Source organism: Nomascus leucogenys, chromosome 2 (genome assembly GCF_006542625.1).
Source record: "Nomascus leucogenys isolate Asia chromosome 2, Asia_NLE_v1, whole genome shotgun sequence".
NCBI lineage: Eukaryota > Metazoa > Chordata > Mammalia > Primates > Hylobatidae > Nomascus > Nomascus leucogenys.
Window position 1 is genome coordinate 85,086,700 of NC_044382.1, and position 12,015 is coordinate 85,098,714.

A 12,015-nucleotide genomic window follows, 5' to 3' on the forward strand; every position below is an offset into this window, starting at 1 on the left:
GGGACTACAGGTATGTACCACCATGGCTGGCTAATTTTTTTTCTTTAATTTTATGTAGAGGCAGGTTCTCACTATGTTGCTCAGGCTGGTCTTGAACTCCTGACCTCAAGCAGTCCTCCCACCTCAGCCTCCCAAAGTGCTGCAAATACAGGCATGAGCCACTGCACCCGGCCAACATGTTCAGAACTCTTTTTTTGAGTACTCATCTGCTATTTAGTGTTCAGGACTCTTAATGGAAGACCGCAGTCACGCAATGTGGCCCCAAACACCTTAGATTATCTTTTATCATCAGAAACAGAGAAGCTCTTTCTACTTTGAAGAATTAAATTTAACGCCATGCTCTGAAGTCTTTACAAATTCAAAAGTCAGCATAAGGAAATAAATAACTGCTACACTTCATCACCCCAGTGGTTGACCCTCAAGAAAAATGTCATTTAAAAATGTAAAAAAAGATGTTCAGACATTTAGAAAGGATTATTTAATATGCAATTCCAATATGCAGAGAATGGTGAGAACGTTCACCATGTCAAGAGATAGGTTGACATGTGTTTTCAGTTTGATGTTGTTACCCAACATCTAAATTGTTAGAGTCACCAAGTTTCTCCATAGCATTACAGGCCTCAAAGTAAACAACGTGTCTGATTTGCGAAACATCCTCTTACAGCCCAGATGTTATGGGGGGGTGGGGGGGGGCGGGAATGTAAGCTGTAAAAACAATAGTGCTGACACCAAACGTGGCAATTGGATGTATGTGGAATTCCATTTCCTGACACCTCGCTCTGCGATTTTCATATGCCCTTTGTGAGAGTTCCAACTTAAACAACTGCCCCATGAGATTTCAAGGCTGGAAAAAGCTAACAACTCCAAATCTTAGAGACTGTTTACAATACACAGTTCTCGGTTCCTAGGGATGTGACATCTCTGAGTCCTGCCCAGAGCTGGGCTTGCACAGTCTCTCAGAGATGAGTTACTGCCCACTGGTGAGGTGAGAGAGACAATTTAAACAGAGGATTTCAAATTAAACACAGCTGGGGCTTCCCAAACATCTGTGCATTGATTTTCTCCCAAGCTGGTTTCATAGAACATATATTTTATAAAGGACAGCAGGAACAAGATTATGTTTTTAATCCAAAGTTAAAGCTATAATGATCTTATAAATTGAAGTTACTTTTTAAATTACTGTTTTGAAGATGCCACAGTTTTTAAAGCTTTGGTGCCGCTTCCTAAACTTGTCTGATAAGAATCAGGTAACCCAGGTATGTGTTAACAATACAAATCCCAGCTGGGCATGGTGGCTCACGCCTGTAATCCCAGCACTTTGGGAGGCTGAGGCAGGAAGATCGCCTGGGCCCAGGAGTTTGAGACCAGCCTGGGCAATGTAGTGAGACCCCAGTTTCTACAAAAAAATACAAAAATTATCCAGGCATGGTGGTGTGTGCCTGTAGCCCTAACTACTCAGGAGGCTGAGGTGGGAGACACTTGGGCCAGGGAAGCAGAGGTTGCAGTGAGCCGAGACTGCCCCACTGCACTCCAGTCTGGAAGACAGCAAGAATCTGTCTCAAAAACAAGGTTAAAAAAATTTGAATAGCCAGAACAAATGCATACATTCAAAGATGACCTGAGTAGGAAGGAAAGAAGTAGACCATTACTATCCAGAATACATCTTAAAAATTCCAAAACTCAGTACGAAAAACACAGATAACAAAATGGAAAAATGGGCAAAAGAAATCAGCAAAGGGCATTTTACAAAAAAGGAAACCCCAATGGCCTATAAATATGTGAAAAGATGCTCATTTTTATTAGTAATCGAGGAACTGCACATTAAAACCACAAGAAAATATGACTGGAAAAATTAAAATAGAAAATCTGCTCATACCAAATGGTGGTAGAATGTTGAATAGCACAGACTCTCACACGCCCACATGCTACTACAAGCGTATGTTGGCACAGCTACTACGGAAAATAACTTAGCATTATCTGGAAAAGCTGAAGAGGCACAGAGCAGTTCTACTCTTAGGTATAGGCTCTTATCTAGAGAAAAGCTTTACATGGGCACCAGCAGACGTGACCAAGCTTGCTCACAGCGACATCGTCCATGTAGTGAAAAAAGAAAAGAGCCAGATGCTCATCAACAGATGGCAAAATTTATGCATCAGAAGATGATTTCATACTCAATGCAGTCCCTGTCAGAATCCCAGAAGGTTTTTTTTATTTTGTAAAAATTGACAAGCTGATCCTAAAATTCATACAGAAATGCAAAGGGCCCATAACAGTGAAAATAATTTAAAAAAAGAAGAAGAAGAAGAAAAAAAACAAGCTAAAAGACTTACATGACCCAGGCCAGGTGCGGTGGCTCATACCTTAATCCCAGCACTTTTGGGGGGCAAGGTGGGTGGATCACCTGAGGTCAGGAGTTTGAAATTAGACCAGCCTGGCCAACATGGTGAAACCCCGTCTCTACTAAAAATACAAAAATCAGCCAGGCATGGTGGCAGATGCCTGTAATCCAAGCTACTCAGGAGGCTGAGGTGGGAGAATTGCTTGAATCTGGGAGGTGAAGGTTTCAGTGAGCCGAGCCAAGATGATGCCACTGCACTCCAGCCTGGACAACAGAGCAAGACTCTGTCTCAAAAAATAAATAAATAAAGACTTATATTACCCAGTTTCAAACTTGCTATAATGCCATAGTAATCAAAACAATATGGAATTGGCCAGGCGCAGTGGCTCATGCCTTTAATTCCCAGCACTTCGGGAGGCCGAGGTGGGTGGATCACTTGAGGTCAGGAGTTTGAGACCACCCTGGCCAACATGGTGAAACCCCCCTCTACTAAAAATACAAAAATTAGCTAGGTGTGGTGGCACACACCTATAATCCCAGCTACTGGGGAGGCTAAGGCATGAAAATCGCTTGAACCTGGGAGGCAGAGGTTGCAGTAAGCAGAGATCACGCCACTGCACTCCAGCCTCGGTGACAGAGAAAGACTCTGTCTCAAAAAAAAAAAAAAAAAAAAAAAAGACAATGTGGAACTGGCGTAAGGATTGACTTATGGATCAACAGAATGACAGTGAGAGTCCAGAAATAAACCCTTACATTTATGGTCAATTGATTTTTGTTTTTTTGTTTTTTAAGTAGTCTGAATTTGCCACCAGTGGTCAATTAGTTTTTTTTTTTTTTGAGACGAAGTTTCACTCTTGTTGCCCAGGCTGGAGTGCAATGGCACGATCTTGGCTCACCACAACCTCCGCCTCCCAGGTTCAAGTGATTCTCCTGCCTCAACCTCCCAAGTAGCTGGGATTTCAGGCATGCACCACCACACTCAGCTAATTCTGTATTTTCAGTAGAGACGGGGTTTCTCCATGTTGGTCAGGCTGGTCTTGAACTCCCGACCTCAGGTGATCCGCCCACCTCGGCCTCCCAAAGTGCTAGGATTACAAGCATGAGCCACCACGCCCAGCCTTGGTCAATTGATTTTTAACAAAAGTGCCAAGGTCTCAGTAGAGAAAAGGATAATTAATATGGTTTGGCTCTGTGTTCCCACCCAAATCTCATGTTGAATTGTAATCCCCAGTGTTGGAGGAAAGGCCTGGTGGGAGATAACTGAACCATAGGGCAGACTTTCCGCTTGCTGTTCCTGTGAGACAGTTCTGGTTGTTTGAAAACCTGGGTCACCTCCCTGTTTGCGCTCTCCCTCTCTCTCTCTCTCTCTCCTGCTCTGCTATGGAAAGATGTACCTGCTTCCCCTTTGCCTTCCGCCACGATTTTAAGTTTCCTGAGGCCTCCACAGCCATGCTTCCTATACAGCCTGCAGAACTGTGAGTCAATTAAACCTCTTTTCTTCATAAATTACCCAGTCTCAGGTAGTTCTTTATAACAATGCAAGAATGGACTACTACAATAGTCTTTTCAACAAATGTTGCTGAGACAACTGTAGCTCCACATGCAAAAAAAAATTATTTAGATCCTTACCTTATACCATATACAAAAAGTAATTCAAAATGAACCACTGGCCTAAATGTAAGTGCTACAGTTATAAAACTTCTAGAAGAAAACAAAAAAATCTTCATGACCTTGAGCTAGGCAAAGAGTTCTTAGATACAACTATAAAAGCATAAGCTAAAAAGAGAAAATTGAGAATGCAGCTGAAAGTAAAAACTTCTGACTGGGCACAGTGACTCACGCCTGTAATCCCAGCACTTTGGGAGGCCAAGGCAGGTAGATCACTTGAGGTCAGGAGTTTGAGACCAGCCTGGCTAACATGGCAAAACCCCATCCCTACTAAAAATACAAAAATTAGCTGGGCGTGGTAGCGGCGCCTGTAATCCCAGCTACTCAGGAGGCTGAGGCACGAGAATCACTTGAACTCAGGAAGCGGAGGTTGCAGTGAGCTGAGATCACGCCACTGCACTCCAGCCTGGGCAACAAGAGCAAAACTCTGTCTCAAAAAAATAAATAAATACATACATACATACGTACTTCCGCACTTCAAAGACACAATTATGAAAACAAAAAGACAAGCCACAGACTAGGAGATCCTATACTTGACAAAGAAATAGTGTCAAAAATATATAAAGAATTGTTACAACTGGCCAGGTGCATTGGCTCATGCCTGTAATCCTAGCACTTTGGGAGGCCAAGATGAAAGGATCAGTTGAGCACAGGAGTTTGAGACCAGCCTGCACAACAAAGTAAAACCCTCCGTTTCTACAAAAAATTTAAAAATTAGCCGGGTGTGGCAGCACATATCTATAGTCCTAGCTACTGGGGAGGCTGAGATGGGAGGATCACTTGAACCCGGGAGGTGAAGGCTATAGTGAGCTGTGATGGCACCACTGCACTCCATCTGGAGTCACACAGCAAGACCCTGTCTCCCAAAGAAAAAAAATTGTTATAACTCAACCAAATAACACAATTTTTAAATAGGCAGGTCTTGAATAGACATTTCACCATAGATATACAAATGGCCAATAAGCACGTACAAAGATGCTCAACATCACTGTTAGGGATATACAAATTAAAACCACAATGAGGTACCACTTCAAACCCACTAGGATGGTAGGAGGGTTATAACAAAAGTGATAGGCCAGGTGTGATGGCTCAGACCTGTAATCCCAGCAGTTTGGGAGGCTGAGATGGGAAGATCACTTGAAGCCAGGAGTTCAAGACCAGACTGAGCAACACAGCATGGCCCTGTCTCTATAAAAAATTTTTTAAAAAATAAACTGGGCATGGTTGTGGCCAATTGTAGTCCCAGCTACTCAGGAGGCTGAGGCGGAAGGATCTCTTGAGGCCAGAGTTTGAGGCTGCAGTGAGCTATGATCATACCACTGCACTCCAGCCTGGGTGACAGAGGGAGACCCTGTCTGAAAAAAAGAAAAAAAAAAAAGAAAACAGAAAAAAAGATGGACAATGCCAAGTGTCAGAGAAGATGTGGAGGAATCAGAACCCTCATGTAAATGGAACAGCCATTTGGAAAATAGTTTGGCAGTTTCTCAACAAGTTAATCCTAACTTACCATATGACCCAGCAATTCCATTTCTAAAATTTTACCTAAGAGTAATAAAAACGTAAGTCCATGCAAATAATTGTATGCAAATGTGCAGAACAGCATTATTCATAACAGCCAGAGAGTGGGAACAACCCAAATGCCCATCAACTTGTTAGGATAACTACACATTAGAATACAATTCAGCAGTAAAAAGGAACAAAGTACCCACACGTAATATGATGTGGATGAACCTCAAACATATTATGCCGAAGAAAATAATCCAATTAAAAAGTGGACAAAAGAGCTGAAGAGACATTTCTCAAAAGATGATACACAAATTAGCCAACAAGTATGTGAAAACATGCTCAGCATCACTCATCATCAGGGGAATCATCAAATGAAAACCACATGAAAATGGCTACTATCAAAAAGACAAAAATAGGCTGGGCATGGTGGTATGTGCCTACAGTCCCAGCTACTTGGGAGGCTGAGGTGGGAGGATCACTTGAGTCTGGGATTTCTAGGCTGTAATGCAGTATGATCACGCCTGTGAATAGCCACTGCACTCCAGCCTGGGCAACCTCATCTCTTAAGAAAAAAAAAAAAGAAAAAAAATGCTGATAAGAATACAGAGAAAAGGAAATTCTTTTTTTTTTTTTTGAGACAGAGTTTTGCTCGTTACCCATGTTGGAGTGCAATGGTGCAGTCTTGGCTCACTGCAACCTCTGCCTCCTGGGTTCAAGCGATTCTCCTGCCTCAGCTTCCCAAGTAGCTGGGATTAACAGGCACCTGCCACCATGCCCAGCTAATTTTTGTATTTTTAGCAGAGATGGGGTTTCACCACACTGGCCAGGCTGGTCTCAAACTCCTGACCTCAGGTGATCCACCTGCCTCAGCCTCCCAAAGTGCTGGGATTACAGGCGTGAGCCACCACACCCAGCCGAAAAGGGAACTCTTATACACTGTGGGTGGAAATGCAAATTAGTGTAATGATTCTAGAAAATAGTATAGAAATTTCTCAAAAAACTAAAAATAGAACTACCATATGATGTAGTAATCCCACAACTAGGTTATCATCTAAAGAAAAGAAAATCAGTATATCGAAGAAATACCAGCAGTACCATGTTTATTGCAGCACTATTCACAATAGCTAAGATATGAAATCAATCTAAATGTACACAAATGGATGAATGGATAAAGAAAACATGGTACACACAGGAATATTATTTGGCCATAAAAAAATGAAACTGTAATTCACAGCAACACGAATGAGCCTGGAAGCCATCATGTTAAGTGAAATAGGCACAGAAAGATAAATACTGCTGTCCTCACTCATATGTGAGAGCTATGAAAGTTGAGCTCATAGAAGTAGAGAGTAGAACAGCGACAACTAGAGGCTGGGAAGGGTAGCGGCAAGGGGAGAACAAAGAGGTTGGTTAATAGGTACAAAATTACAGACACATATGAGGAATAAGTTCTAGTGTTCAACAGCACCTACGGTGACTACAGTTCAAAATTTATTGTGTATTTTCTTTTCTTTCTTTTTTTTTTTTTTTGAGACAATCTCACTCTGTCACCCAGGCTGGAGTGCTGTGGTGCGATCTCAGCTCACTGCAACCTCCACCTCCCATGTTCAAGCAATTCTCGTGCCTCAGCCTCCCAAGTAACTGGGATTACAGGGGTGTGCCACCAGGCCCAGCTTATTGTGTATTTTCAAATAGCTAGAGGAGAAGATTTTGAATGTTCCCAACACAAAGAAATCAGAGACGTGTGAGGTGATGAATATGCTAATTACTTGGATTTGATCATTGCACACGGAATACATATATCAAACTATCACTCTGTACCCCATAAATATGTAGAATTATTATGTATCAATTAAAAAGGCACATTATACTATGTGAGAGAAGCCAGATCCAAAAGATTATCTACTGAATAATCCCATGTATATGAAATGTCCAGGAAAGGCAGATTTATAGAGGCAGAAAACAGACTTGTGGTTTTCTGGGGTTGGGTATGGCAGTGGGGTTTGATTACAAACAGGCTTGGGGGAATCTGGGGAGGTATAAAAATGTTTTAAAACTAGATTGCATGTTAGTTGCACAACTCTATAAATTTAGTAAAAAAAATCACTGAATTACACACTTATAATGGGTGGACTTTATGATACGTAAAATATGCCTTAGTAAAGCAGCCACCGGGTACCCCCCCAACACACACAAAAAAATTTCACCATATAGCAAATTAGCCTGGCTAATTTTTGTATTTTTAGTAGAGATGGGTTTCACCACGTTGGCCAGGCTGGTCTCAAACTCCTGCGCTCAAGTGATCCACCCGCCTCAGCCTCCCAACATGCTGGGATTACAGATGTGAGCCACTGTGCCCAGCCTTGACTATGTCTTTTGGATAAAGAAGGCAGTCCTTAATGTATTGTTGAATCGTTACTATTAGCCAGATGTGGAGTTGATGAAACACACTTATGATTATTTTGTTTGTGAAGACATGAATCAAATCTCTCCCAGATGTAAACCTCTTAGAAGACACGGTTCGAAACTATAATAATCTATGGAGAGATGCTGCCAATGCAAATATTGTGAAGAAGCACTTGTTAGTTCAGATAGTTTCTCACTCGGGACACTCAGCAAGCAACTCTCTCCATGGGCTTCCAGGATGAGAGGCCTGGCCTTCGGGACTATTTACTCTGTAAACTAACAACAGTGATTGAAGAGAAACAGGCATGGGTTTGCCTCCCATCATGAAAGACCAAAGAAATCACCCCTACTATAGAAGGAGTCATCTTAAAAGACTTCGAGTGTCCAGTGTGAAGACTCCCTGACTCTCCTGTCTTTCAAAAGAACAGGTGAGAAAACAAATGTCACATTATCATAACATGGAATGAGAATGGGATCTGTCCTTTTGAACTAAAATGGCAGTTCAGAAATCCTTTGTTGACTCTGCTTTGAAAATGATAATTTAATGAATTATTCCTTTCCAAATGTGCTTCTGAGCACATTTTGCTGAGATAGCAGGATCTTTAGGACCAAGAAATATAAGCTGTTTTCCACATAGTACTTGTTCTTGTGGTTCATGAATTGTCACTGGCTTAACAAATTCATCAACAAAGAAGATTCAATGTATGTACCTCTCCCAATGCTGTAAACTTCTTCTCCTTGTCACATAAGCATGCATAATATGTCTGAAATATTCATTTATTAGGGACATATGTCATTAATTCCAAAGATACCAAGCCAATGCAGTCAAGGAATCCCGAAAGAAAGCTGCTCAATCTTTAGTGTGTACAAATCATAAATATGTCAGGGGTTGCACCATGGTTAATGTACTGCACGACACATGGGGTATCATCAATTCTGTAACCTAGGGTGAAGAGTGCTTCCTGGAGTTGTGCAGTGTACAACCTGTGCAGCTGCACATGGTAACCCTGGGATTAGCCATCTCATAAAAACACAGATTCATAATCATGGCTTTTCACAGGAAGTATATGAAAACAAAAGGGATGAAAAAACAAAGGTAAGACCCTGCAGGCAGGCCCCTGAAAACTCTAAGTCTCACAGTGGAATTTTACATAGGAAATTCTGGGTGGGGGCGGGGGGATCACTGAATCTAACCTGGATGACTATTTTTAGAGCCTTCACTTTCTGGTCTGAGGCCCAGGCATCCTTCAGCGATTGGTTGAGCTCCTCTATGCGGTTCACGTAATCCTGCTGAGTCAAGTTCAACAGCTCCTTTTGGGAACCCTGTGGGGAGAAGGCAGAAGGTGAAGGCATAGCAGGAAAAATATTGCTCAACTACACCCTTATAAAGAATACTAGGTATTGGCTGAGTTTTGGTCTCTAAATTTTCCTCATATCCCCGCCAGGATTGACAGCTTTGCCTTGCAATTTGCAATCAAAGAGGTTCTTTTGAGTTTTCTGACAAAGATGGACAGAGTGCTGTGGGTTGAAAGCCTGGCCTTGGAAGTAAGTCAGACCTAAGCCACCTCCTACCTCAGTCACCAAGTAGCTGTGTGACCCTAGGTCACTACTTTCCTCTCACAGCCTCATCTGTGAATTGAGGTAACAAGACTTACCTCATTCAACCAACTGTGGGCCTCCTGTGTGCAGGACATAGGACTAAATGCTCGAGATACAAAGACATTTTTGCTCAAGATTCCCAAGCAATAAGACATGACAGGGTATTTCAGCACTAATGGAGCTTAAGATACTGAAGACAGTTGGATATTAACTCAAACTGAGATAAATGCTCAGGAGAAAACACAATTCTATGGGGACACATATCATAGTTCACTGGATCTGAGGTGCCCATTGGAAATAGCACAACTGTTTCATGGGCTACTAAGGAAGAAAAATATGCTGATCACTGACGGGAACCAACTGAGGAACATATACCCCAATTTCAGAGATATTCAAATGTGAGATAAATGGTACATCTCAGACTGGAAGAAATATGGTAACAAAGAAATAGACTGTAAACTGTGATGGGGGATCAGGAATGGCTTCCTGGAGGAGTGATACTTGAGACAAACTCTCAGGGGAGTACAAGTACTGCAGAGTGTGGGGGTGTTAATTAGACCAAGGAGAGAGTAATCAGTACAGAAAGACAACCATAGAAAAACCCTTGGCAGCTGAGCAAGGGATTGTCATGGGGATGAAATAACCATGTAGGTAAAGACTTGGCACAGTCCCTGACGCACAGAAGATGCTCCTTAACCCTGGGCTATTGTTAAGAGGCTCTTCACACAACTCACAGGAGTGAAGGTCATGCGAACACACATGATGAGACCTGGAACCAACGTTTATATGTATATTTCCTACAATCCAAAGTGGAAAACTCTTTATTAAATAAGTTAGAGTAGGCCGGGCATGGTGGCTCACGTCTATAATCTCAGGACACTGGGAGGCCGAGGCGGGTGGATCACTTGAGGTCAGGAGTTTGAGACCAGCCTGGCCAACATGGTGAAACCCTGTCTCACCTAAAAATACAAAAATTAGCTGGGCATGGTGGCACGTGCCTATAATCCCAGTTACTCGGGAGGCTGAGGCAGGAGAATTGCTTTAACCTAGGAGGCAGAGGTTGTAGTGAGCTGAGATTGCACCACTGCACTCTAGCTTGGGCGACAGAGCGACCTGCAACCTCCATCTCTTGGGTTCAAGCAATTCTCCTACTTCAGCCTCCCGAGTAGCTGGGATTACAGGCACCCGCCACCACGCCCAGCTAATTTTTGTATTTTTAGTAGAGACAGGGTTTCACCACGTTGGCCAGGCTGGTCTCGAACTCCTGACCTCAGGAGATCCACCTGCCTCGGTCTCCTAAAGTGCTGGGATTACAGGCATGAGCCACCACACCCAGCCAAGATTTTTTTCAAGAAATTCTGTATTTGTTGGTTACATTTACCAATGTTTAAGTGTTGGCAAAAGACTCACTTTTTTTTCAAAGTACATGTAGGCCAATTAAAAGATTCCTGTGGGCCATATCCAGCCAGCCGGAACAGCGTCTGTTGCAAAGCAAGGTCTTTGTACTCCATAAGGCTGCTTCTCAGGGAGGTGACTGAAGTTGGGTTTTTTCTTTTTTTAGACAAAGTTTTACTCTTTCACCCAGGCTGGAGTGCAATGGCGCAATCTCAGCTCACTGCAACCTCCACCTCCCAGTTTTAAGCAATTCTCCTGCCTCAGCCTCCCAAGTAGCTGGGATTACAGGCAGCCACCACCACGCCTGGCTAATTTTTGTATTTTTAGTAGAGTCAGGGTTTCACCATGTTGGTCAGGCTGGTCTTGAACTCCTGACCTCAGGTGATCCTCCCGCCTTGGCCTCCCAAAGTGTTGGAATTACAGGCGTGAGCCATTGTGCCCGGCCTTGCAGTTGGTTTTTACCATTAGACACTGTCGCCAGGCGACCCAGCCTTGCTCAGGCATCACAATGAGAAAACAGGCCTCTAGAAAAGCAGCCCCAGTCAGGCTTCTGTGAGCTCAGCCAACTGCACACTGGCACCCTTCCCTGGATGGAGTCATTGCCTCAGGAGGACCAAGCACAATGCGCAGCCCAGGAATTAATCAAAGAGCAGCCACTGAGGTTGATCTCACTTGGCAGGAGGAAGGAAAAGCTCTCCCACTCCCTGCACTCCACAAATGACTTGCTCACCTCCTCAAAGTCATCCAGCTCCTCCAGCCGGGTCCGAACCTTCTCTGACATTGCCAATGTGGCAGTCCCGGCTTTGCCTAAACAGAATGAATTTACGTCACACAGGTGGCTTTTCTCATGCACCAATACCCTCGGCGGAGGCATCTTTCACTCTAAACTTCATCGTGAATAAAGACACAAGGGAATGATTCCATTATAGAAAACTATCCCAGATTTTCAAAGCAACTTCCTTATGTAACCAGAATTCCATTGAAACATTTCCCACATAGAAGCTGCCCCTGGAAGCCCAGTGGGCCAGCCTCAAAGAGGTTAACCGCTGCATTTGAGATTTACAAACTTTGCTCTGTATCGTCTGTTTATTCCTAAAGAAAGG

The 12,015-nt window shown here is 43.1% G+C and overlaps 1 protein-coding gene across 2 annotated transcripts in view; it reads right to left on the minus strand.

Moving 5' to 3' along the window:
- The window catches only part of VPS35L (VPS35 endosomal protein sorting factor like), a 147,215-nt gene that overhangs the window by 110,640 nt on the left and 24,560 nt on the right, over positions 1–12,015 (minus strand). For both annotated transcript variants that reach the window (XM_030800208.1, XM_030800203.1), the window contains exons 6-7: positions 11,643–11,719; positions 9,113–9,241 (exon numbers count right to left, since the gene is read on the minus strand). In XM_030800208.1, the coding sequence (XP_030656068.1) occupies positions 9,113–9,241; positions 11,643–11,719 (206 nt within the window). The remainder of the gene's footprint in view (positions 1–9,112; positions 9,242–11,642; positions 11,720–12,015) is intronic.